A 27,390-nucleotide genomic window follows, 5' to 3' on the forward strand; every position below is an offset into this window, starting at 1 on the left:
ATAGATTTGTCAGGGAGATCTGTGAGACCTGTTTTTATTTTGGTCTACATTTGCTCCTTTGTGAAACAATTCCTGAGATAACACTGTAATGTAAACTAGGAGAAAGACACGGCTGAAGCTTTTCCTATATGAAAACAAAACAAAATCCCAAACCCCCATACTATGGGTCTCTTTCCTGAGTGAATTTTCATGGAAAATAAGGCTATAAAACTGGAGTCTGCTGCCAATGTTGGTCTTCAAATGACGAAGAATATTCTGCGACAGAAGCTTTTTTATTTCTCTCTCTCTCTTTTTTTCAGTCAAGACACTTGTGGAGTTTCTCTTTGGTATAAACAATCAGATGCTGAGGAATTTGTTTCCTGTGACAAAAGATTTACCTCAGAGGTTAAATTCAAGAAGCCTTTTCCTAGAAGGAGTTCTCGGAGGGTAACTGAGGTGTGTGTGGTTGTGAAAGGGCTTCTTCCCTCATGTGACGCACTGCTAGAGTTTCTCTCACTGTGCATTTTTTGATGCTGACTGAGGGATGAGCTGCGGCTGAAGGCCTTTCCACATTCACTGCACTGATACGGCTTCTCCCCAGTGTGTATAATGGCATGGCGAATGAGGTTTGTGCTCCAGCAGAAGCATTTCCCACACTCAATACATTCAAAAGGCTTTTCCCCGCTATGAATTCGCTTGTGCCTTGTAAGGCCTGACCTACGAGCAAAGGCCTTCCCACACTCCACACACTCATAGGGCTTCTCTCCAGTGTGGATGCTGAAATGACGAAAAAGGTCTTTCCGATTGCTAAAGGCTTTCCCACACTCTTTGCACTCAAAGGGTTTTTCTCCAGTGTGGGCCCTTTTATGCAAGATGAAAGTGGAGCAGTGGGTGAAGGCTTTTCCACACTCACTGCACACAAAAGGTTTCTCCCCAGTGTGAATGCGCTCGTGCCTCTTGAGGTACGACCTGTGGTTGAAGGCTTTGCCACACTCGAGGCACTCAAAGGGCTTCTCCCCAGTGTGGATCACATAGTGGTGGATCAAGGCTGCACTCTCAAGGAAGAATTTCCCACACTCACTGCACTCATAGGGCTTCTTTCCAGTGTGCGTCTGTTGGTGCCATAGGAGGTAGGACCTGTGCTTAAAGACCTGTCCACACTCAAAGCACTCGTATGGATTCTCCCCACCATGAATGACACAGTGTCTAAGGAAACCTCCCCTATGTCGAAAGACTTGTCCGTATTCTGTACACACGAAAGACTTCTCTCCCGTATGCCTCCTGCCATGCAAGACAAAATTGGAGCGGTGTGTGAAGGACTTCCCACATTCACTGCACTTATAAGGCTTCTCCCCACTGTGGATCCGCTGGTGCTGGGTAAGGTATGACTTGCGGTTGAAAGCCTTTCCACATTCCAGGCACTCGTAGGGCCTCTCTCCAGTGTGGATCATCTGGTGCTGAAGGAGATGAGTGCTCTTTATGAAGGTCTTCCCACATTCTGTACACTCATAAGGCTTCACTCCAGAGTGGATTTTCTCATGTCCAGCAAGGAGGTGTTTCTTATTAAATACCTTCCCACAGTCACTGCATTTGAAGACAGTTTCCTCTTCCTCCTGTGTGGGCGTTGGGCACAATTCCTCAGCTGTCCCTACATCATCTGGTATAGGACCCATATTCCCAGGAAGTTTCTCCCCCTGGGCCTCTGTCTCTTGTATGAAGAGTCTTTTCTGAACTTGTGATGGATCATTGCGGCCTTTGGTTTGTATCCATTGCAAGCCTCCTGGGGTTCTTGTTGTTGACTTTTCCTGGAGTGAGATTCCCTCAGACAGTTTTGGCTTGTAAGTGGTAGATCCTATGGACTTGGTTTTTCCACTGTCACCTAAAACAAATAGAATGCCCAACAGGGATTGTGAGTAACAACAACACAGGAAAAACAAAACCATGCTATTGAAAACACATGAGCGCACCTTGCCCCCCACCCCCAAGAAGATAAAAATAGTTCCTCTCTGCCTACTATATTATCTCCAAAGCCTAGGTGAGCAATTTTTTTTTTTTTTTGGTCCTTGGATTCTAAATGCTGTGAAAGGGAGATGTCGAGGGAGAGACTGGGTCAGTGGCTAGAGGAAGGCCTTTCAGGGAGCTGTTTTCAAAATTACAGGCTGGATTTGGCTTGTCAGAGTGAGACTGACACCTTGAGGTAAAATTTCTCTAAGTGAAGCACCTACTACTGTCTCCATGGAAGACATGGAACATATGATGAGAACGAAAACACCCACAGGGAGCTCAGCTTTTGTTCAGCATCACAGGAAATAACCTTCAAGTACCAGAGGTGTTCAGAATTCCTTTTCAAATTCATGATGCATTCCTACCATTAAAACCGGTAAGTGGTGTTATGATATTGTCAGTGGGAGGTCCTGGCGGGTAGAGCCAAGGTGCCCCATTGCGGGTGAGAGACAGAGATGCCAGGCAGACAGCACTCAGGGAAGAGTGTTATTTGGTGAGGGGGAAGAGAGAGGGGAAGAGAGAGAAAGGGAGAGAGAAGGGCGAGGGGTTCAAGAGGTGCGCACCTCCTGGGAGGAAAGCAGAAGAAAGAGAGAGAGGAAGGGGAGGAGTTTTTCCTTAGAATGAGGCTTTTACATCAGTATGCAGGGCGGTGCCAGAGGGGTGGGATTTCAAGGGGCAGGTCAGAATATTAAGAAGTGATTTTTCTTTTTTTCTTTTCTTTTTTTGTTTTTGTTTTTCCAAATAGGTACTTCATTTCTGGCCGACAAGCAATTTACACAGAAGGGATGACTCAGCAAAAGGCCTGGCTATACAAGAAAAGCAAATAAACTGGGTGGTGGTGGCACACGCCTTTAATCCTAACATTTGGGAGGCAGAGGCAAGCAGATCTCTGTGAGTCAAGGCCAGCCTGGGCTACAGTGTTGAGTTCCAGGAGAGTCAGGGGTACACAGAGAAACCCTGTTTTGGGAGGAAAAGGGGGTTGGGAAAGAAAAGCAGATTATATGATTTAAAGGTTTGGTTTAGGAAGCCAGACATAATGGTGGATTCCTTTAATCCCAGCACTCGGGAGGCACAAGCAGGTGGATCACTGGGAGTCTGAGGCCAGCCTGGTCTACAGAGTGAGTTCCAGGACAGCCAGGGCTACATAAAACAAACAAAAAACCAAGAAGGTTTCATTTGTACTGGAGATACTGTTCAGAGAGTAAAGACACTGCTGGCTGTGCAATTCGGATGAGAAAACTATCTTTGGAAGAGGAAGGAGCAAACCAACTCCACAAAGTTGTTCTCTGGCCTTCAGACATGTGCTACCCACCTCTAATAATAAATCTTAAAAATTAAAAAAAGAATTAACGCTAAATGCCAACTAACATATGGATGGTACCTAGCTTTAACAACTCCAAGGTAGAACATAGTGGGAAGACATGGGCAAGGGATTGACTTTTAGTGTCTGAAGGACTCTCATGAACAAGATTGGAAAGGGTAGTAGATAGAACAGAGTTGTGGATGGAAATCAGCAGAATAAGAAAGGACACCTTTCCTCTCGGTATCTGGAAGGAAACGGGAGAAATAGTTACTAGGTATGACTAATGTGAGATAAAGGCCATGCATACCCTCTTCCACATGGGCTGCACAGGTGCATTAGAACTCTCCAGGAGCCAGGTGGCAGTGGCGCATGCCTTTAATCCCAGCACTCGGGGAGGTAGAGCCAGGCAGATCTCTGTGAGTTCAAGGCCAGCCTGGTCTACAGAGTGAGATCCAGGACAGGCACCAAAACTACACAGAGAAACCCTGTCTCAAAAAAGCAAAAAAAAAAAAAAAAAAAGCAATAGGCAGATGACAGATGTTCGAGTCCCTGAACAGCTGTGTGACACAAAGCTCCCAGCTGTCCACACAGACAATGGAATGAGTGAGAAAAAGCTGCATACTGAACCACTGAGTCTGGAGTTAATGCTAACTTAGTCATACTTATTGTCGGTCGTGGTTTGAATGGCAGTATTCCCCCACAGGCATTTGAATATGTGGTCTCCAGTTGGTGGCACTGTTTAGAGAGGCTTAGGGGGTGTGACATTGCTGGAGGAAGCACATCACTAGGGGCAGGTTTTGAGGTTTCAAATGCCTTGCACCTTTCCCAGTGTGTTCATTGCTGCCTGATTGTGACTCAAGATACGAGCTTCTCTAGGTGCCAATTCTGCTGCTTGCCATCTCACTTCCCTGCCATGATGGACTCTTATCCCTCATGAACCTTAGCCGAATAAACGCTTCCTTTTATAAGTTGCCCTGGTCATGGTGTTTTATGATAGCAGTAGAAAAGTATGAATACGCTTCAAACCACTAGTGATCATTAGCTTCCCAAGAGTCACAGAGCTTGTGATGAGGAAGCCAGGTTGTGGCTCAAGCAGGCAGAGGGGGTCCCGAGACAGTAGCTTCTGAGGAGCAGTGACAAATGGGACAGGGTGGGAGAATCAAAAGAGCCACAGATCGCAGGGTTCCATGGCTTCAGATCCTGAAGTGATACACTAAGAAGCATCCCAGCAGGCTGGAGAGATGGCTCAGTAGGTAAGAACACTTGGTCTTGGGTCTGAGGAGATGGCTCATCACATGGTGGTTTACAACCATCTATAATGAGATCTGGTGCCCTCTTCTGCCCTGCAGGCACTTATGCAAGCAGAGAATACTATACATAATAAACAAATCTTTATTTATTTATTTTTAATTTATTTTTATTTTTTGGTTTTTCGAGACAGGGTTTCTCTGTGTAGCTTTGCACCTGTCCTGGAACTCACTCTGTAGCCCAGGCTGGCTTCGAACTCACAGAGATCCGCCTGGCTCTGCCTCCCAGTGCGGGGATTAAAGGCGTGTGCCACCACCGCCCACCGCCCGGCTAATAAATAAATCTTAAAAAAAAATGAACACTTGGTCTTTCAAAGGATCTGAGTTCAGTTCTCAACACTCCCATCAGGCAGCTCATAACAACAGCCTGTAACTTCAGTTGCAGGGAATCGGTGCCCTCTTCTGGCCTTTGCGGGCACCTTCACTCCTGTGGCAAATGCTCACAGACACATAAATAAAAAGAAGCTTCTCAGGAGACCCCTGGTCCAGACCTCCAGGCCCTTCCACTGGACTTTTACCTGAGCAGGTACTTTTGGAGAGGGACTCTGCCACTGCCCACGGCTCCTGCCCTTGCTCTAGCTGGCACAGCAGCTCCAGTCTGGGAACAGGATACCCTTCAGGGAGAACAAAAGAGCATACGGAGATTTTGGTGAAACAAGATAAAGACCCTCCATCTCACCGGATTTGATCTGGATCTTGGATGAAGCTGCTCCCATCTACACAAAAAAAGGTGAAACATAACTTAGATAGAAGTTTGCTATCCCATACTAAACAGCCCATCAGAAACTAATACTTGGCTGGCAAGATCACTCAGTAAGTAAAGGCACCTGTTAGAAAAACCGAGACCCTGAGTTTGATCCCTGGGACTCACAAGGTGGAAGGAAGAACCCACTCCCACCATTTGCTCTCTGATCTTCATACACTGTAGCATGCATGTACATGTGTGCACACAAAATTTTTAAAATGTAATACATTTTTTGTTTTTTCTTTTTTCCTTTCTTTTTTCTTTTCTTTTCTTTCTTTCTTTTTTTTTCTTTCTTTCTTTCCTTCTTTCCTTCCTTCCTTCCTTCCTTCCTTTCTTTCTTTCTTTTGACACAAGGTTTCTCAGTGTAATAGCTGGCTGTCCTGGAACTCACTTTGTTGACCAGGCTGGCCTTGAACTCACAGAGATCCATCTGCCTCTGCCTCCCAAGTGCTGGGATTAAAGGCATGTGCCACCATGGCAGGCTTGTTTTGTTTTTTTCAAGACAGAGTCTCACTATGTAGCTCTGGCTATCCTGGAACTCACTATGTGGACCAGGCTAGGCTCGAACTCACATAGATCTGTAGCATGAATTCTAATTGGTCTTATTAATAAAAAACCAAAGCCAGATATTGGAATAAATGCTGAAAGATCAGAGGAAGCAAGTCACAGCCACTTCTCATCTCGCCAACTCCTCAGCCGAAAAGGGAAGATCCTGTATCCACAAATCCTCAGACTAAATGCCCATGAGTCCTCAGCCGAAAATACTGAGTTCCTGTCTCTCTCGCCTTATATGCCTTTCTCCACTCAGTCATATCACTTCCTGTCCTAACCTTCTTAGTTCTGGGATTAAAGGCATATGACTCCCAAATACTGGGATCAAAGGTTTGAGCCATCACCGCCTGGCTCTATTTCTCTTTTAGACTGGATTAATCTCTTGTAGTCTAGGATGGCCTTGAACTCACAGAGATCCATATGGATCTCTGCCTCCCAAGAGCTAGGATTAAAGGTGTGTGCCACCACTGCCTGGCCTCTATGTTTAATCTAGTGGCTGGCTCTGTCCTCTGATCTTCAGGCAAAGTTTATTTATTAGAATACAAACAAATTATCACCACATTTCCCCTTTTTTGTCTAAAATAAAAGGTTATAACTAATATAAGAAAAACTATATACAATAAGTACAATAATTACATACAATATATACAGTCAAGAATTACATTAACAATGACAAGTCCACTAACATTTGACAAATTCAGAGAAAATACTCCATTATTTATCCTATTTTGGTGAATCCAAAGTGTTGTACCTAATTCACTTTCTATCCTAACTTGTATTACCAACCAAAAACTATCTTTTGATGACTTTCAAACTTATACACTTTACACCTCTTTAGTGAGTTTCTTTTCTAAATTTGTTAACAAGGAAAACTATAACTACCTAGTCTTCAACTCCATCAAAGACTCAAGAAGGAAATAATATTAACTGAGTAAGCAGGAAGTGCAAACAAGTGATTTCCAAAAAATGTGAGAAATGACAGAAACAGCTGGCTGCTTGAACAGTCACCCAAAGTTCCTCTGCAACACTGGGGCATCTATCTTCAGCCTACAGGCCTAGAATATCTGTCAGAATTATCTGTGAAGGATTTTCTGAAGGGCTGTCCCACCTTGTCTTGGCAGTTTCAGGGAAGCCTATCTACGTAAGAAAAAATCTGCCTCAAAAACCAGAACAAACAAATAAACAAAACAAAACAAAACAAATAAGTTATCTGTTTTAGTCTGTTTTTTTTCTGCTGTAACGAAAAGGATAATACAGTGAACAATATAGTAAGATAACAGGCTTAACTCACTCTTGAAGGCTGATAGTCTACCTCAGTAATCGCACTGGTTTGCTCCCGTGGTTGAGGAGAAGCAGGAGCAGATGGATGATAAGGCAGGTATGACAAAGCAAGACAGGAACAGTCATACCCTTTATAACTGACCACTCTCACAGGATTGAGTTGGGCTCCCACAAGAACAACAGTGGGTGAAGGAATCTATTAACCACTACTGTGATGGTTAACTTTGTCAACTCAATACTACGTACAATTACGTAGGAAGAGACTCTCATGAGGTATTATATACACTGGGTTGGCCTATGAGCATGCTTGTCAGAGGATTGTCTTAATTAAGTTAACTGATGTGGAAAGACTCAGCTCAGTGTGGGGGAATCATTCCCTAGGCAGGAGTCCTGAACTGTAATGAGCTACATCCCCATTCTTTGTTTTGTTTTGTTTTGCTTTTTTTCAAGACAGGTTTCTCTGTGTTGTTTTGATGCCTGTCTTGGATCTCACTCTGTAGACCAGGCTGACCTCGAACTCACAGAAATCCACCTGGCTCTGCCTCCCGAGTGCTGGGATTAAAGGTGCGCTACCACCACCCAGCAACATCCCCATTCTTAAAGTTCCCACTATCTCAACAACCTCGTGTGGAAGAACAATCCTGCCCTCACAAAAGCCTGGCACACAAAGCCAGTATGCATCTTCGCTGATGGAAGTTTTCAGTTAGATGCAATGCAAAGTTTTGAGATGTGCATGGTGGTGTATATATATGCTTGTAACCCCAGCACCTGTAAGGCTGAAGCAGGAAAATCACTACAATTATGAGGGTAGGCTAGCCGGAACTATCACTGTAGATAGTTTCACCTCAAAAAATGGAGGTGGGGGGAACTGAACAAAGTTTTATAGTGTTCTTCCTATAAGCCAAAGACTCAATATGGATTCCATTTCAGAATTTTCTCACAGCATCATAACCATTATCAAGACCATTTTATACATGGACAAGCCAAGGCTCAGGTTTCATCAAAGCGGGCTTGTGAAGGAGAATGGCTAAGACAGAATCCTGGGCCCAGCCATCTCTTTTCTACCTGCTGTTTACCCATGAGTGCAGGTACAACTGGGATGCTAATCGTGAGGATCTTAGTAACGGCAATGGAGACTGTAGAGCAACGCTGTTCCGAACCCTCTCCTGTAAGGAGTTATTTACACTGACAAGAGCCATGGAAACGGATATTCAGTATGTTCACACCTAAACAGATGATGCGGGGACACGGGGGAGTTGGATAACAGGTCCAGGGTGACACGGTTTTAAGGAGCAGAGCTGGGGGCTGGAGATAGCTCCGTGGTTAAAAGCACTCGCTGCTCTTGCAGAGGACCTGGGTTTAGTTCCCAGCACCCACATGGCATCTCACAGCTGCCTGTAACTCCAGTTTCAGGGGATCCAACATCCTCTTCTGGCCTCCATGGGCATTGCTTGCATGTGGTGCACATAATGACAAGGAGGTACATACAAATGTACAAAAATTTTAAAAATAATTGAAAGGTAAAAAAAACCAAGGAGCAACGCTGGGACTGGACACCAGAGACCTGGCTGCAGACTCTGGACTCCCAACTACCACAAAATGGAGAGAGCCACAGACACCCCACAGGGCTCAACAACAGAGATAGGGCAGTAGGTGGTGAGGAGGCAGGGCCTCAGACAGGCAGATAAATTATCTTCGGGCAGCAGAGGTCAGAGAGGGACACACTCGGTGATCACACTGCAACACTTCACTTTAATTTTAAGAAAACTGTACATTTAAGCCAGGTGGTGGTGGCGCATGCCTTTAATCCCAGCACTCAGGAGGCAGAGGCGGGTGGATCCCTGAGTTTGAGGCCAGCCTGGTGTCAGAGACCAAACATGGACCATGGAAAAGTACTAGCTAGGCCAGAGAACAAGCCCCTGCCCTAAACCAGATGCCCCCAAAGGTAAAGAACAGGTCAGGCAGGTCAGGTAGCATAGCAACAGAACAATGGGCCCCGACCAGTGACCTTACCACCTAGCAGCCTCACGACATGCCCCTCACGTAGCCCCTCACCTGCATGTCCCCCTTCACCTGCACGTACAGCACGTCGTGCACCCCTTCCCTCCTCCCCTCCCCCTCCCATGCTATATAAGCCCTGCTGAGGAGAATAAAATTTGCAGCTTGATCAGAACACACTGTCTTGCTGTCGTCCTTTCGTGTCTCCCCCGTCCCTCTCATTCTCTCCCACAGGTGGGTCGCCCCCATTGATACCCCGCTGGCCGGGGCAGCCTGGTGTACAGAATGAATTCCAGGACAGACAGGGGATACACAGAGAAACACTTTCTCAAAAAAAAAAAAAAAAAGTTTTTGTATCTGTTGAGGGTGGCATGTCATGATGTGTGCATGAATGGCAATAAGAAGACAAATTGTGGGGCTCAGCCCACCATGTGGGATCTGAGAATCAAACTCAGGTCATCAGGCTCGGTGGCAAGCACCTTTACCACTGAGCCACATCACTGGTCAGAATATTTAATGGTCGGGAAAGATCTTGTGAGAAGGTGCCAACTTTGCTGAGAAATGGTAGCTACGTGAAATGCCGCATCATGCTAAGAACTCCCCGAACAAAGGAAAATGCCTAGTGTGCTACCTTGATGGTGAGCAGGGAACCCAGAAAGACTGCCACAGGGTGAGTCTCAGGCTGAAGTGAACATGTGAAAGGAGACCATAAGGGTCTTATTTGTTTGTTTGTTTGTTTGTAAGATTTACTGTGTTGTTTATGTGTGTATCTGTCACTTCTCTTTGGTTGTGATAAAATACCATGACCAAGGCAACTTAGAGAAGGAAGAGTTCATTTGGACGGGGTAAGAGTTCACAGTAGTAGAGAGACGTGGCAGCAGGCAGACATGGTAGTAGGAGCAGGGAGCTGAAAAATCCTATCACTAACTACAAGCATGAAGCAGAGTGAACCGGAAGGAGGGTAAGGCCTTAAACTCTCAGAGCCCACCCTCAGTGATGTGCTTCCTCCTGCAAGGCTGCACTTTCCCATAACCTCTCCAAACAGCATCACCAACCAAGGCCAACTTCAATGCCTGAGTCTATGGGGACGTTTCTCACTGAAACCACAGTGTGCGTGCGTGCGTGTATGCACGTAATTCCAAAAGGACTGCCTGTGAGTTTGAGGTCACAGTGTGATTCCAGGTCAGCCCGAGCTGCAGAGTGAGAAGATCCTGCTTTTAAAAAGCTGGGGTAGGGTAGGGTATAGGGTAGGGTGGGGGGCTTGCGAGATGGCTAAGTGGGTAAAGTTGCTTGTCACCAAGGCTGGCAACTTGAGTCTGAGTTCTAAGACTCTTATGCTGGGAGGAAGGCACTAGTTTCTTCAAGTTGCCCTTTGACTCCCACACAACATGTGTGCACTTGTTAACACATGTATACATATGTGTACAAAATAAATAAAATATATTTTAAAAATATTTCTTAAAGTAGAGTAGAAAGCCTTACCCAGAGAGACCAGGAACCCAGAGATTTCCAGCATCACCTCCTGGTACAGCGTCTTTTGAGCAGGGTTCAGCTGCCCCCACTCCTCCTGGGTGAAAGCCACAGCCACATCTTCAAAGGTCAGAGACACCTTGCAAAGTCAAACAGAGGCATCAGTGTTAGCCTTGGGGTTCGATGAGAGGAGCTGGCCCATGCCTCACGGAAACAGATTAAGAGGGACGAAGGCCCAAACCACACAGGGCATCTTCACGCCCATGTTCCATTGTGGGTTTGGGGGGTTAGGGAGAAAATGCCTGGAGAACACAGAGGTGTAAGGAGAGAAGGATCCTGTGTTAAGAGTCATCAGAGCCTGGCAGCTCACACCTATAACCTCAGAACTTCAAGGCTGAAGGTAGGAAGATTGCTATTATTGCTATTATTTCTATTATTGAGCTGCACAGCAAGCTCAAGGCCAGTCTGGGCTACATGAGACTCTGTCTCAAAACAAAAAAGAAAAGAACTGGGCTGGCAAGATGGCTCAGTGGGCTAGGGCACTTGCTGCTAAGTTTGCTCACCTGAGTTCAATACCTGGGACTCATATGGTAGAAAGAGAACTGACTTCCTGAAGTCCTCTGACCTCTGCACTCAGGCTGTGACATGTATGCACATACACGCCCCATAAATAAGAAAAGTAAAAAAACCAAAAAATATACCATAAATAAATAAATACACATGAAAAAGATCACTACCCCAAACAAAGTCAACAAAAACATGTGGACTACGAGATGTGGACAGTAGGATTCTAGAAAATCAGAAGAATGAAGACATGAAGGTGATACCGAGACAGGTACAAGCAGAGCCTCTCCATGATGTTTCACAACAACAGTTCTCTAGGGCTGCCAGGATGGCTCAATGGGTAAAGCACCTGCTGTCATGTTGTTCGAATCTAGATGGTCTTTTAATAAAAAAAACCAAGAGCTAGATATCAGGGTGAAAACTGAAAGATCAGAGAAGCAGAACAGCCAGCCACTAGTTCTCACCTCTACGAAATCCTCAGCCTAAAGGGAGTGCGTTCCTGTTCCCTCACGCCTCATATACCTTTCTCTGCCGTGCCATGGTACTTCCTGGGATTAAAAGCATGTGTGCTTCCCAAGCAAAGACAAGAGGTCTCCAGTGCTGGGATTAAAGGTGTGTGCCACCACTGCCTGGCTCTGTGTCTAATCTAGTGGCTGGCTCTGTCCTCTGATCCTCAGGCAAGTTTATTAGGGTACACAGTATATCACATGTCAAGCCTGATGATCTAAATTCCATCCCTGAAACCAACATGGTAGAAAGTGAGACACAACTCCCTTAAGCTATCCTCTGATCTCCTTACCCATGCACACACATGAACGCATACACACTGAATAAATGTACAAACAAAACAAAAACAGTTCTATCCAACAATAGGAATTATTTTTAATTTACTTATTTTTATGTGCACAGATGTTTTTGCCTGCACTGATGTCTGCCTGTCTGTCTGTACGAGGGTGCCAGATCCTCCAGAACTGGAGTTACAGACTGTTGTGAGCTTCCAGGTGGGTGCTGGGAATTAAACCCAGGTCCCCTAGAAGAACAGCTGGTGCTCTTAACCACTGAGCCATCTCTCCAGCCCCCAACGATAGGAATTTTTAAAAGAGAAATTCTCCAATGCTCATTGTGAAAACTGTCTTAATTTCCCATGGCCTTTGAGGTCACCATCATCAGATGACGATGGGAGTGACTCGAGTGACAGTGAGTGACTCGAGGCTAAAGGAGCTTTACCAGCTCACCTGGAGCCACTCAGGACTACCAAAGGCATGGACTGCACACTGGCTTACGGTTGTTGTAACAGTAATTCTGACACTCTATTAACAGCAAAGAGAATCTAAAGCGACAAGCTCATTCCAAAAAGGAGTTGCAGAGCTGGAGAGCTGGCTCACTGGCTAAGAACAGTGGACCTGAGTTTGGCTCCCAGCAGCCACATCAGTATCTCCAGCTCCAAGCATTGTATGGCCTATTCTGGCCTTTTCGGGCACTTGTACTCATGTGCACATACCCTTATGCTAACATATGCTATCATTGCTGGGCGGTGGTGGCACACGTCTTTAATCCCAGCACTCGGGAGGCAGAGGCAGGTGGATCTTTGTGAGTTCGAGGATAGCCTGGTCTACAAAGCAAGTTCCAGGAAAGGCGCAAAGCTACACAGAGAAACCCTGTCTCGAAAAACAAAACAAAACAAATACTATCATTTAAGAAAAAATTTTTTTTTCATTTCTTAAAAAAGTTAGTGAGTTTGTGTAGCGTTTCCACTCCTTTTTGCTGACAAACCCATTTAATCACTTCTGAAAAATGCCCTTTTGACATGGCTAGACAAAGCACGTCTTATAGCTGGCTTCATAACTGATGTGCTTAAGTTGGTTGCGGTGGCTCACACCTGTAATCCCAGCATAGGGGAGCTGATACAGAATTTCAAATTTGAAGCCAGCCTGGGGTACACAGTAAGACCTTGTCTCAATACAAGAACAATAAGAGAGTTATTACCATCTACTGGAGACAAGTCCCTGACCAGCTTCCCCAGTAGCCTAAACCTTTCTTAGGCTTCCTAGATTCCCAGGGAAATTCCACAGTGAGACGTCTACATTTTTCCTTGCAGGATTCTGACAGCCCTGCCCCTGTTGTTAGGACACTTCAAAAACTGGGAACACAATGGTCGAGGATAAATAATACCAGCGGCGGCTCTCAGAATCAAGTCCCTTCACTGGGTATAGACAAATGGAAGTTGAAAAATACTTGGAGAAGACTACACTATTTTGCTCTTCATTTCTCCATCATGGAAACCTTATAGGTACTGCTGGGCCTTCTTAAAGGGCCAATATACCTGTATTCCTCCAAGTATGTCTCCCTGCCCGGAATGCCCTGATCTTGACTTTCTTAAACCAGTACTGTTGCACAGAGGCCTAGGTAGTCTCGGTGGATCCTTGCACCGCACAGTAGGAGTTATTAGTATGACTGGATCCCTTAGGGGAAGCATGATTTACTCTTGCAACAGCTTACCCATGACAATGTAAAAAACACACCTCTCACCTCAAAGCAGGGAAGGAGTTTATTCTGAACCCAAATATGGGTGACCACGGCCCTGGAACTCCCATTTAGGTTAAACCAAATGCCATGTTCCAAAAGTTTTAAGATACAGAGTAAAGGGCATAAAGATACTTTTCAAATACACTCACAAATACATCAGGCAGGTAGGTTTGAGCTCCGTGGAGAAACCTCTGCAATAGGCCTGCGATGCTATCTGAAGACTTTTTTTTCTTTTTTCTTTTTTTTTTTTTAAGCTTTCTGGTTTGTAGAAGCTAGAGGCTTGCTAAGTTAACACATCCAAAACATCTCGTCTATGTTTCACAAAGATGTTAGGTCAGTCACTGAGGTGGGTAAGGAATAGTTATTAAGGTGCCTAAAGATAGCCCAAGATAATTCGTAAACAGGCTCTTGACCTGCCACATTCCAATCCCTCCACCGCCACTGGCGTCCTCAATCCGCTGTCAGGTGCAGCTCCCTTCCGGAAACTCCAGTTCAAACTGAGCATCTTTCGGGAGCATCCAGGACCGCTGATGAATTAAGTCCCCTGCCCCTCGCTCCCCCAGTATCCAAAAGAATGACAACGGTAGAGCTCCATCCAAGGGGGTGCTGTCTCGGTTCCCTGAGCAGAGATTTAAAGCTCACAGGCCACTCACCTGCATGTGGTCCTTCCCGGCCGCCATAGTCGGACTTTTCGGGGGAAACCGAGGGCCTTGCAGACCTCGGCCGAATCTCCCCAAGCGCGTCCGGCCTTGGCCGGGTAACCACGGAAACCGGCTGTACTCAGGACCGCGGGATCTTCCGTGGAAATGACAAACCTGCCCCCAACCGTTGCCCTTGGGGGGTGCAGGCTGCAGGACGAGGGCTGAGAGGTCGCAGCCCGCCGGAGGACCAGACCACACAGATTCGGACGGGCTTCTGGGAAGAATTCTTATGTTCCGGTCCTTTTCGAATTCGGCCAGTGGCCTGAGAACTGACCCTAGGTTCCCGATGTTCAATCAACTTAAACCCCTTGGGAACCGATGTGCGGAGACAAAAGGCGTCCGTGGCGAGCAACCGGAAGTGCTACCCGTTCTGGTCCATTATTGGGCCCGCGTCTTCTGGGTAATGTAGTTTTTATAGTGTTTCCCACTATGTCCGACCAAACTGGGAGCTCTTCACCCAATAAGTGTGAAAGGCGCTCAAAGGTCCCAGTTTCTCGCAAATGCAGAGAAATCTAGAGGGCGGAGTTTGTGGGGAAGGACCCAGGAACAAGGGTAAGATCGCCGTTCTTCGTCCGGGGAAATCGAGGCTTGGGAGGCAAAAGGATTTTTCCCATTTTAGGGTTAATGCAACTGTGTGGATCCTGACGCTGAGCTGATCTCTCGATTTGTGCCTTTCAGATACTTCCTACCAAGATCGTTTTCTGAGCTGATGATAGAAAATGTAGCTTAACATTTTTCGTGGGGAAGATGCTGGAGTCCTCACCTCAACATATTATTCCATCATTCATCCTTACTGTCTTAGGTCTTTTGTGACCCAAAACAGCCTCCACACAGGCACGGACTTCTGGGTCACTAGATAATTGGATTTGCGGTCTCCTGACATGTGAAGGCTGCAAGGGTAGGAGGTTTAGGGGCCTCAGAGTCAATCTGATAAGTCTCTAAGATAGAAAAGTAAACAGTCATATAGACAAGTCAGCCTATGTCTGAACACGGGGAATGGACCTAAGCCTGGGCATACAAATTTGAGAGTTGTGAGCCCTATGTGGTTGGTTCACACTTATGGTCCCAGCATTCAGGAGAGTGAGTGATGCAGGAGAATTGCCATAAACACCATGGCAGCCTGGGCTACAGAGTTCTCCCTCCCCATCTATTCCCTCTTTCTTTTTTGAGATATATAAACTCTATACTCTCGACTTCCAGCCAGCCACGGCGATGCTTTCCTGTGATTTCAGCACTTGAGAAGTGGAGATAGGAGGATCAGGAGTTTGAAGTCATACTCAGCCCTATAGTAAGTATGAGGCCAGCCTGGGCTACGTGAGACCTTGTCTCAAAAAGACCAAAAACCAACAACAGAAAAATCTCCAGTTAATAACTTTCTTTAGGTTCTGAACATGAATGTGATTATCCAATTTTGGTGCCTGATTTAAGTCACTTAACATAATAGCCTTTGGTTCCTTCCATGTTGTAGCAGTTGACAAGATTTAATTATTTTATGTGACTGAATAGTATTCTGTTATATATTCACACTATTGGGGTCCGAGGAAACACTGAAGAAAGACCCCAGACTCAAATAGTATACAAGAGCGAAGAGAGTTTATTAATATTCCAGCATGCATGGGGGGTTGTTCACCTGTACAAAATGGCAACGAACCCGAGAGGAGCTTGCAGGCTCCTTTTAAGCACAGCTAGAGGAATTTCAGGGATGGTTAGGTCATCTAACATAATTGGTTAAGCAAGCAGCAGTTACATTAGTATACTTTCAGTTGACTGAGGTTTTATCTTTGGATATACTTTGGTAAATTTCAAGGGGGTTGCAGGAACTTGAGACATTGTGGGGCTGAATCAGGCCTTGTTCATGCTTTCTCCCTTGTCCCTGAATATAAGGGTGTTTGTTTAACAGCCCTTTGTTTAAGACACTGAAATTTCCCACAAAGATACATGCTCAACTATGTTCATAGTAGCATTATTTGTAATAGCCAGAACCTGGAAGCAACCTAGATACCCCTCAACTGAAAAATGGATTAAGAAAATGTGGTACATATACACAATGAACTCACACTCACCCTCCTCTCAGCCTCTCCACTGTTGGAATTAGAGATTTAAAACATCTAGAGATTTATTGTCCATTTTGTCATGCTTCCTTTTTGTTTATGCTTTTTGGGTCTTTTACATCTATACATATATTATGTACCTATTATATATTATATATAACATAAAATGTTCATATATGTACACATGTATTGTTGATCATATATTCAATATATTAACATATTAATCATAACAATATGTATACACTAATAATTCAACTGTATAACATGTAAATGATAAATATAATAAGTAATAAAATAATTATGTTGCTAATGTTATATATTTCATATATAATATGTGATAATATATAGTGTATGTATCATATATGCACTTAAGAGTTATAAGTAAGAGCCTGGAGAGACGGCTCAGCGGTTAAGAGCACTGGCTGCTTTTCCAAAGGTCCTGAGTTCAATTCCCAGCAACCACATGGTGGCTCACGACCATCCGTAATGAGATCTGGTGCCCTCTTCTGGCCTGCAGCCATGTATGCAGGCAGAACACTGAATACATAATAAATAAATAAATCTAAAAAAAAAAGAGTTATATGTGAGAAAGGAGGGTATTGGGGCCAGTGAGATGGCTCAGGAGGTTAAGGCACTTTTCACCAAACCTATCAACCTGAGTTTGATCCTTGAGACCCATTGCCCATTGTCATAGAAAGGGAAAACAGATTCTTAGCAAGTTACCCTCTGCCCACTTGTGTACCGTGGTATGCCTGCACACCACACATGCACAAATACAGAATAAATAATTTAATTAAAGAAGTAAATAAATGTAATTTTAAAAAAGAAATGAGGAAAAACAAAAGGGAAGGTATTACATTTTACTGTGTAATGTCCCCCCCACAGGATCGTATGCTTTTATAAAATTACATTTTCTTTCTTTCTTTCTTTATTTTGTGTGTACCTGTGGGCGTGGGTGAATATGTGGTAGGTGTGTGCATGCCAAGGCCCAAACGTACAGTTAGAGGACAGCCTGGAGGAGTTGGTTCTCTCCTCCCGTGTGGGTTCTCAGGGATCAAACTCAAGGAGCTTCCGCCTTGCCCTGAGTCCCTCTGCCTGCTGAACCATCCCACCAGGCCCCACTGTCGTGTACCAGAAGTTCTACAGCAGCCAATGGTACGATTTCGGAAGGCTGTGCAACCTTTAAGCATTGTGGTCTGGCTGGAGACCAGGAGAAAGCCAACTAGTACAGGGGAACAAACACAGAGGACTAGGGTGGGGAGGACGGCACATTCCAGAGAAATTCTGATCTTTCGTGGCTTTTTTTCCCCCCAGTTCCAAGCAAATCTTCCTCCCCAGGCTTGTCTTGACTTGAAAAGAACAGGAAATGAATGATTCCAAGGTGAGTTTTTAATTTTTATTTATTTATTTTGCACAGGACCGTGAACCTAGTGTACGGCAAATAGCTTTTTACTCCAGAGTTGTATCACTAGCCCCTCTGGTGAGTTTTGTTAAAATTTGAAATCAGGAGGCCTGCAGAGATGGCTCAGAGGTTGAGAGCACTTGCTGCTCTTGTAGAGGACTTGGGTTCAACTGTCCGAATGGTGACTCACAGCCATCTGTAATTGTGGTTCTAGGGAATTCAGTGTCCCATTCTGACTTCTGCAAGCCCAGGCAAGCACATGGAACACACACACACACACACACACACACACACACACACACACACACACACACACACACACATATGTAGCTAAGCATTCATACACATAAAATAAGTCTAAACAACAACAAAAACATTGGAACCCCTGTAGCTCAGCCAGGCATTGAACTCTTGATCTACTTTACTCAGGCTCCTGAGCAGCTGAGGTTACAGGCCTATACCTCAGCCAATTTTCTCTTTTTTGTGAAAGTGAAAAACATTTTGCCAGGTGGTCCTGGTGCATGCCTTTGATCCCAGCACTCAGGGAGGCAGAGGCAGGTGGATCTCTGAGTAAGAGGCCAGCCTGGTCTACAGAGCAAATTCCAGGACAGCTCGGGATACATAAAGAAACCCTGTCTCAAAAAACAAACCGAAGCAAAACAAAAACAAGATAGATCGATGGATGGATGGATGGATGGATGGATGGATGGATGGATGGATACAGAAGGGAAGAAGAAAACATTTCTAGTAAAGCTGAATATCTTTTTTTTTTCCCCCGAGACAGGGTTTCTCTGTGTAGCTTTGTGCCTTTTCTTGGAACTCACTCTGTAGCCCAAAAGCTGAATATCTTTAAATTAAAAAAAAAAATTATTTACTTTTGAGACAGGGATTCTCTGTGTATCACTGGATGACCTGAAACTCACTCTGTAGACCAGAGTGGCCTCCAATTAACAGAGATCTGCCTGCCTCTGCCTCTGCCTTAATCTTCTGGGATTAAAGTCATGCTCAAACAAATATCTGAGGCAGAACTTTGCTTTGCAGCCCAGGCTGGCCTGTAACTCTCGATCCTGCTGTTTCTGTCTCCCGAGTGCTGGGATTAAAGGTGTACAAAACCATGTCCAGACAAGGTGAACATCATTTGGCCACTGCCACCACCCATCACTTTGTCTAAAATCCATCTCCAGATATATCACTGAAATATAAATTTTCTGGAGTCTTTTCTTTTAACAGAGTTCAGTAAGATGGATGCATGAATAATCCTCAGGATTTTAATTAGATTGCATCTATTTAAAAATTCAATTTGTATACTTACCTGGCAGGGGAGACACCATGATCAAGCAGGTGGTTTTCCCAGGGCGAGGCTCACCAATTGCACTTGGGGTGTGTTGACCCCTGTGATTTCCCCAAATGCGAGAGAAACTTGACTAATAAAGTTATAAAAAATAAAAATTCAATTTGTTTTCTACCAGATCATAGTATTCAGTAAACTCAGCACACAAGGCATTGGACACATTTTTTATATTTCTAGTCCTCAGAAGCAATTGGAATCTTTTTGTTATCAGGTTTGTTTGCTTGGTTTCTTTTTGTTTGTTTTGTTTTTGTTGTTATTGTTTTGTTTTTTGAGACAGGATCTTGCTGTGTAATCCTGGCTGACATGAAACTAAAAATTTAGATTACCAGGCTGGCCTTGAACTCAGAGATCCTACTGCTTCTGCCTCCTGAGTGCTGGGATTAAAGGTGTGCACCCACCACAAGCACAGCCTTGTTATTATTTTGAGACAGGGTCTCGCACTGCACTGGAACTTAGTATCTAGCCCTGTTTGGCTTCTAACTCACAGCAATCCTCCCTCCTCAGCCTTCTGAACACTGAATTTATAGGCATTAGGCACCACACCTGCCTTCAGTGATGGATTCCTACAGATGGGGATTTGCTGTTACAGGGGAGAGTGACCTTTGAGGACATCACTGTGAACTTCACCCCAGAGGAGTGGCAAGGGCTGAAGCCTGAGCAGAGAAACTTGTATAAGGATGTGATGTTGGAGAACTACAGCAACCTGGCCTCTTTGGGTGAGGAGGGCTTTGGGACTGGGGAGGGGGTGATGGCCTGAAGTCTGAAATATACAAGGACCTTTTCCAGATTGAGCAGATGTGTTTCTGGTCCACTTTTCACTGTTGGGGTATCCTATGTGAGTCAGGATTAGGATGAAGCAGGAAAGGAGTGTGGTGTCAAGTTTTGTGGTTGTGTTACTGTTTTTCCCCTATTTTCTGTGTGTGTGTGTGTGTGTGTGTGTGTGTGTGTGTGTGTGTGTGTGTGTGTGTGTATATATATATATATAAATGAACGTGGATGTGTTCATGTCATGTCATGCCAGGTGGAAGTCAGAGGACATTTGGAGGTTCAGCATTATTTCACCCTTTGACTGTATTGGAGACCAGGTCTCTCATTCACTCCTGAATACAACTGACTAGCTGGTCCACAAGCCTTTGGGAATTCTCCAGTCTCTGCTTTGCTGACATTACAGACATGTTCTTGCCATGTCAGTTTATACCTAAGTTCTTCAGATCCAAACTCAGGTCCTGACTCTGGCATAGCCAGGACTTTACCCACAAGCCGTCACCACAGCCCTTTTGTTGTTGTTTTTGTTTAAAGATAATTTTTCTAAATTTAGTGTGTGTGTGTGTGTGTGTGTGTGTGTGTGTGTGTGTGTGTGTGTGTATGCCACATGTATTCAAGTGGCCATGAAGGCAATGAGAGGGCATCAGATTCCCTGAATCTGGGGTTGTAGGCAATTATGGGCCCCCAGAAGTGGGTGCTTGGAGCCTAACTGGGGTCCTCTGGAAGAGCAGCAAATGTTCTGAACTGCTGAGCTAATTTATTTTTATTTTTAGTTATGTGTATCTGTGTGTCAGCATGTTCATGAGTCCAGAAGAGGGATTCTCTCCAACCCCTTTCACAGTCTCTTGACTAGTACTACTGGCAGTTAGTCCCTGGTAGCCCATCTGCTTGGTGGCACAGCTGATCAGACACTTCCTCAGGGAGGCTAGACGAAGTCTAATTCCCTGAGACCAGAATGGCCCCACTTGGTGATTTCTAGCATCTTCATCTCAAATCACAAGTGTGGAAGGTTTCTCATATAACATTTCTCTGTAATACATTTCAGAAAAAGAGCAGGATATTGAAAGGCAAGTTAGGATGAACATAAATTTGGAGAAAAGTCTCAAGAGAGGAGTTGTATCCATACACAAGAAAACATTCACTAAGCAAAAAGGTACCGCACATAAAAAGATGTTTCTCCCAAGCAACGATGATGTTTCTTCAAGATTGAGGCTCTCACAATATGATCTAATTGGAAGGCATTTGAAACATTGTTTTGATAGGAATCCTTGCATAAAAAATAATTCTAATGAATATAGAAAATCAGTTGGCTCTAATTCATGGAAATCTATGAAAAACCATTTTGAATGTAATGCCTGTGGAAAGTTACTCAATTCGAAGCCACGCCTTCAGAGGCATCTGAGGATCCATAATAGGGAGAAATCCTTTAAATGTAATGAATGTGGAAGAGCATTCAAAATGCTGTGGAACCTGAATAAGCATCAGAAAACTCATCCAGAGAGAAAAGTCTATAAGTGTGATGAGTGTGGAAAAGCCTACAGGCAGAAGACCAATCTCGTTCAACATCAGAAAATTCATACCAAAGAGAAACCCTATAAATGCCAAGCTTGTGGGAAAGCCTTCTCCTGGGTGTCATCTTACATTAATCACAAGAAAATCCACAAGGATGAGAAAGCCTACGAGTGCAATGTATGTGGCAAGTCCTTCAAACAGAACTCAACATTTAGTCAACATAAAAACACTCACAAGGAGCAAAAGCCTTACAGATGTAAGGACTGTAAGAAATCTTTCATTTGCAAGTCTGCTCTTGTGAAACACCAGAGAACACACACTGGAGAGAAACCCTACAAATGTGGGCTGTGTGAAAAAGCTTTTGCCCAGAAAGCAAATGCCATCGATCACGAGAAAATCCATGCTGGGGTGAGGTCTTATGAGTGTCGTCTCTGTAACAGGGCTTTTGTCCAGAAGAAAAACCTCACTCAACATAAAAAAATCCACACTGGAGAAAAATCATATGAATGTAATAGATGTGGGAAAGCCTTCTCTCTAAAGTCAAACCTCGGAGTTCATCAGAAAATTCACAGTGGAGAAAAAGCCTATGCATGTAACGAATGTGGGAAATCCTTCAGCCGCAAAGAACACCTTGATTTTCATAAAAAGCTCCACACTGGGCAAAAACCTTATAAATGCTCTGAGTGTGGAAAAGCCTTTGCTGACAAGTCATATCTTAGTGGTCACCAGAAAAGAATTCACACTAGATAGGGACTTTGAGCACTTCAAATACATGGAAAATACATTTATGGGATGGCATGGGATAGTCATCCCCAAAATTGATGCAAAATGGCCTACACTTTTCAGTCTATCACAGAAAACACGGAGGACTTAAATTCACTGAGACCATCCTTTGAGGACAGGTTTAGCTCATTCCTTCATAGATATTTGTTTTGTCTTTTTAAAATGTATATGTTCCCATATGTTTGTCATGGGTGTAAAGATGCCTAATGGAGCCAAATGATGACATCAGGTCCCATGGTGTTGCAGGTGGTTGTGAGCTGCCTCAAATGGGGTGCTAGGAACCAACTTCATTCCTCTGGGAGAACATAATATGTTCCTAAATGCTGAATCATCTCTCCAGGCTCGTGTTTCACTTTAATATTTTATTTATATATTTTGTGTTTGAGTGAGCATTCTGTTTTGCCTGCATGTACGTCTGTGCCACACGTGTGCCTGGTACACATGGAGAGCAGAACACATTGGATCTCCTGGGATGGAGTTCCAGATGGTTGTGACTGCCGTGTAGATAATGGAATTTGAACCCAAGTCCTTGGAAGAACAGACAATGCTAGGAGCTCTTTTCCCATCTCCAGCCACACTGTTTTGCTATTTTTGAGATGAAATCTTGTTGTATTTCCCAGACTGGACTGGAACTTCGGGGCTCAGGTGATTCTCTTGCCTCAGCCTCCTAAGTAGTGGAGACTTCAGATACATGACACATGTCTGCCACTCAGCAAACATTTATAAAGTGCCTTTTGACTAACATGACTGAAGAGATACCAGTAAACTAAATCTGTCCAAAACTTTCATGGAATTTTTGGTTTATCATGGAGTTTATTGTAGTAAAAAATAACTCATGGTAGCCTTTTCTTTGATAGTTCACATCAGAAAATATATTGTTATGAGTCTGTGCTAGGTTGACAATGTATTTTGTATGGAAGGGGTTTTTGTTGTTATTAAATAAAGTTGGAATTCGAAGTGACACAGCAAATAACACTCTGTGTGTGTGTGTGTGTGTGTGTGTGTGTGTGTGTGTGCTGGAAATGGAACTTGGCCTCATGTATGGGATTTATTTACTCTAACACCAAGCTACATTCTCAATCCAACACTTTAGAATTTTTTTTTTTGAGACAGGGTTTCTCTGTGTACTTATGGTGCCTATCCTGGATCTCGCTCTGTAGACCAGGCTGGCCTCAACTCAGAGATCCACCTGGCTCTACTTCTGGGTAGAGTTCTGGGTTTAAAGGCGTGTGCCACCACCGCCTGGCCCACTTTGGAAATCTTAAACATTGTAAAAGGAAGCTAGAAGTGATGGCACATGCCTATAATCACAGAATTTGAGAGCTGGAGATGAGAGCATCGAGGCTAGCCTACAGGTGGTGAGATGGTTCAGTAGGTAAAGGCACTTATTACTGACTCCCAACAACTTGAGTTTGATTCCTGGGACCGACATGGAAGAAGGAGAGTATCCGCTCCCACAAATTGTCCTCTAACCACCTATGAATTGTAGTATACGCACACTAAAGGGGTGGAGGATGTGGAACAGATGCCTAGGTGTTTAAGACCATTTTCCTTCTTCCAGATGACCTGAGCTTGATATCCCATCACCCATGTTGAATAGCTCACACCTGCCTGAGGCCCAGCTCGAAGGGATCTGATGTTCTCTTTTGGCCTTCAGTGCACCCACAAATGAAAATACACAGAGTCCCACTGAAACAAATAAATAGAAAACCTTGTTGTTCTTAGTGGTTGGGAAGGAAGAGGAGAGGGGAGGCATGTTTTTCTGACTTTAAGTCTCTGACCTACCAGATTTTCAAAGAACTAATTCCAATACTCTTCAAATTATTCCACCAATAGAAAAAGAAGGAGCATTACCAAACTCTTTATGAGGCTGCAGTTACCCTGATATCCAAACCACACAAAGATGCAACAAAGCAAGAATAACAGACAATCACCCTCATGAACATTGATGCAAAAATACTCAGTAAAATGTTGGCAAACTGAATCCAAGAACGCATCAAAACAATTACCCACCATGACCAAGTAGGTTTCATCCCCTGGATGCAAGGATGGTTCAACATTCAAAAATCTGTCAATGTAATACACCATATAAACAAACTCAAAGAAAAAAACCACATGATCATCTCATTAGATGCTGAAAAAGTCTTTGACAAAATCCAACACCCCTTTATGAAAAAGGTCTTAGAGAGGTCAGAAATACAAGGAACATACCTAACATAATAAAGGCACTTTACGACATGCCAACAGCCAACAAAATTAAATGGAGAGAAACTCAAAGCGATTCCACTAAAATCAGGAACAAGACAAGGCTGTCCATTCTCCCCATATTTATTCAATATAGTACTTGAAGTTCTAGCTAGAGCAATAAGACAACAAAAGGAGATCAAGGGGATACAAATTGGAAAGGAAGAAGTCAAACTTTCACTATTTTCAGATGATATGATGGTATACATAAGTGACCCCAAAAATTCTACCAGGACTCTCCTACAGCTGATAAACTCCTTCAGTAAAGTGGCAGGATACAAGATCAACTCAAAAAAGTCAGTAGCTGCCAAGCAGTGGTGGCGCACGCCTTTAATCCCAGCACTTGGGAGGCGGAGCCAGGCAGATCTCTGTGAGTTCAAGGCCAGCCTGGGCTACCAAGTGAGTCCTAGGAAAGGTACAAAGCTACACAGAGAAACCCTGTCTCCAAAAACAAACAAAAACGATCAGTAGCCCTCTTATACACAAATGATAAAAGGGATGAGAAAGAAATCAGAGAAACATCACCCTTTACAATAGCCACAAATATAAAATACCTTGGAATAACACTAACTAAACAAGTGAAGGACCTGTATGATAAGAACTTTAAGTCTCTAAAGAAAGAAATTGAAGAAGATATCAGAAAAGGGAAAGATCTTCCACACTCATGGATAGATAGGATTAACATAGTAAAAAATGGCAGTCTTACCAAAAACAATCTACAGAGTCAATGCAATCCCCATCAAAATCCCAACACAATTCTTCCAGACTTGGAAAGAACAATACTCAACTTCATATGGAAAAACAAAAAACCTAGGATAGCTAAAGGAATCCTGTACAATAAAGCAATCTCTGGAAGTATCAACATCCCTGACCTCAAGCTCTACTATAGAGCTATAGTAATAAAAACAGCTTGATACTAGCATAAAAACTGACATATAGACCAGAATCGAATTGAAGACCCTAACAATTAATCCACACACATATGAACACCTGATTTTTGACAAAGAAGCCAAAACTATACAATGGAAAAAAGAAAGCATTTTCAACAAATGGTGCTGGCATAACTGGATGTCAACACGTAAACGATTACAAATATATCCACTATCTGTCACCATTCACAAAACTCAAGTCCAAGTGGATCAAAGACCTCAACATAAATCCAATTACACTGAATTTGATAGAGAAAGTAAGAAGTACTCTTGAACACATTGGCACAGGAGATCACTTCCTAATATAACACCAGTAGCACAGACACTGAGAGCAATAATTAATAAATGGGACCTCTTGAACTGAGAAGCTTTTGTAGGGCAAAAGACATGGTCAATAAAACAAAAAGACAGCCTACAGAATGAGAGATCTTCACCAACCCCACATCTGACAGAGGACTGATCTCCAAAGTATATAAAGAACCCAAGAAACTAGACATCAAAATACTGAACAATCCAACTTAAAATTGGGCTATAGAACTAAACAGAAAATTCTCAAAAGAATCTTGGCCGGGTGGTGGTGGCGCATGCCTTTAATCCCAGCAATCGGGAGGCAGAGGCAGGCGGATCTCTGTGAGTTCGGGGCCAGCCTGGTCTACAAAGTGAGACTCAGGAAAGGCACAAAGCTACACAGAGAAACCCTGTCTCAAAAAACCAAAAAAAAAAAAAAAAAGAATCTTAAATGGCTGAAAAAAACATTTAAGGAAATGCTCAACATCTTTAGTCATCAGCGAAATGCAAATCAAAACGACTCTGAGATACCACCTTACACCTGTCAGAATGGCTATGATCAAAAACACTAATGACAGTCTATGTTGGAGAGGATGCGGAGCAAGGGGAACACTCCTCCACTGCTGGTGGGATTGCAAACTTGTACAACCACTGTGGAAATCAGTATGGTGGTTTCTCAGAAAATGGAGAATTGATCTACCTCAAGACCCAGCCATATCACTCTTGGGCATATACCCAAGGAATACTCAATCATACCACAAAGATACATGCTCAACTATGTTCATAGCAGCACTATTTGTAATAGCCAGAACCTGGAAACAACCTAGATGCGGTGAACTCAAGAATGGATTAAGAAAATGTGGTTGGTACATATACACAATGGAGTATTACTCAGCAGAGAAAAACAATGGCAGCATAAAACTGGCAGGCAAATGGATGGAACTAGAAAATACTGTCCTGAGCGAGGTAACACAGACTCAGAAGGACAGACATTGTATGTACTCACTCATAAGTGGATTCTAGATACAAAGCAAAGAACAATCAGACTGCAACCCACAGATCCAGGGAGGCTACCTAGCAGAGGAGACCCTAGGATGACTGTGGCTTATAATGGGTTTTGGTTTTACCCAATCACAGGGCAAGCCTCAATGAAACATTTCACTACTAGGATAAGAATTTGTACTGTATCAAGCTGATGAAAGAAAATGCTGGCCTGGGCTGGAGAGATGGCTCAGAGGTTAAGAACATGGAATGCTCTTCCAGAGGTCCTGAGTTCAATTCCCAGCACCCACATGGTGGCTCACAACCATCTGTAATGAGATCTGGCGCCCCTTCTGTATACATAATAAACTAATAAATCTAAAAAGGAAGAAGAAGAAGAAGAAGGAGAAGGAGAAGAAGAAGAAGAAAAAAAAATGCTGGCCGTACTTTCAGGAGGGGAGGCTAAAATCTTTTTAGGTTATGGATTAGCCTATAGAAAAATGTCTGCCATAAATCAAACAGTTCACTTACACAACTGAAGTAAAACATAGCTCTCTGAACAGATGAGGATAGTTTTTTTCTGTATCCCAGAATCTAATCAATATTTATATGTATAGTTCAGCTCTCATTTGGCTTATTGGGAAATGTTATCAT

General features: G+C 43.8%; 2 protein-coding genes and 1 non-coding gene across 9 annotated transcripts; 2 read left to right on the forward strand and 1 right to left on the reverse strand.

Moving 5' to 3' along the window:
• Position 1: 1 nt before the first annotated feature.
• On the reverse strand, positions 2-14,487 carry LOC128124484 (zinc finger protein 264-like). Of its 2 annotated transcripts, XM_052760816.1 has the most exons (4): positions 14,383-14,487; positions 10,652-10,778; positions 5,112-5,207; positions 2-1,858 (listed from the first exon to the last, which is right to left on the reverse strand). In XM_052760816.1, exons 1-4 carry the CDS (start codon positions 14,407-14,409, stop codon positions 300-302), a joined length of 1,809 nt encoding a protein of 602 aa, XP_052616776.1. In that variant the 5' UTR covers positions 14,410-14,487; the 3' UTR covers positions 2-299. The 2 variants fall into 2 exon arrangements, with proteins under 2 accessions (XP_052616776.1, XP_052616777.1); XM_052760817.1 differs by lacking the exon at positions 5,112-5,207.
• Positions 14,488-14,716: 229 nt separating this feature from the next.
• On the forward strand, positions 14,717-23,255 carry Zim3 (zinc finger imprinted 3). 6 transcript variants are annotated; one of them, XM_052760822.1, is made up of 5 exons: positions 14,717-14,830; positions 15,631-15,718; positions 17,796-17,862; positions 19,824-19,950; positions 21,045-23,255. In XM_052760822.1, the coding sequence occupies exons 3-5, from the start codon at positions 17,848-17,850 to the stop codon at positions 22,259-22,261; spliced, it is 1,359 nt and encodes a 452-aa protein (XP_052616782.1). In that variant the 5' UTR covers positions 14,717-14,830; positions 15,631-15,718; positions 17,796-17,847; the 3' UTR covers positions 22,262-23,255. The 6 variants fall into 6 exon arrangements, with proteins under 6 accessions (XP_052616782.1, XP_052616780.1, XP_052616779.1 ...); XM_052760820.1 differs by lacking the exon at positions 14,717-14,830 and adding an exon at positions 14,837-15,328; XM_052760819.1 differs by lacking the exon at positions 14,717-14,830 and adding an exon at positions 14,837-14,982 and having other exon boundaries at positions 15,109-15,718.
• LOC128095890 (U1 spliceosomal RNA) lies at positions 19,188-19,348 on the forward strand. Its single transcript, XR_008213483.1, has one exon. It is a non-coding gene; the product is annotated as a U1 spliceosomal RNA (small nuclear RNA).
• Positions 23,256-27,390: the final 4,135 nt, after the last annotated feature.

This window comes from Peromyscus californicus, unplaced genomic scaffold, assembly GCF_007827085.1.
Source record: "Peromyscus californicus insignis strain IS unplaced genomic scaffold, ASM782708v3 Scaffold_4__1_contigs__length_199733344, whole genome shotgun sequence".
Lineage (NCBI taxonomy): Eukaryota > Metazoa > Chordata > Mammalia > Rodentia > Cricetidae > Peromyscus > Peromyscus californicus.

Coding starts and splice junctions, on each gene's coding strand:
- LOC128124484 (XM_052760816.1), bottom strand. CDS start 14,409: ATGGCGGCCGGGAAGGACCACATGCAG. Junction 5,208..10,651: donor TGGGTTCCTGGTCTCTCTGG/GTAAGGCTTTCT, acceptor TTCTCCCTGAAG/GGTATCCTGTTCCCAGACTG. Junction 1,859..5,111: donor CTCCAAAAGTACCTGCTCAG/GTAAAAGTCCAG, acceptor TATTTGTTTTAG/GTGACAGTGGAAAAACCAAG.
- Zim3 (XM_052760822.1), top strand. Junction 19,951..21,044: donor CAGCAACCTGGCCTCTTTGG/GTGAGGAGGGCT, acceptor AATACATTTCAG/AAAAAGAGCAGGATATTGAA.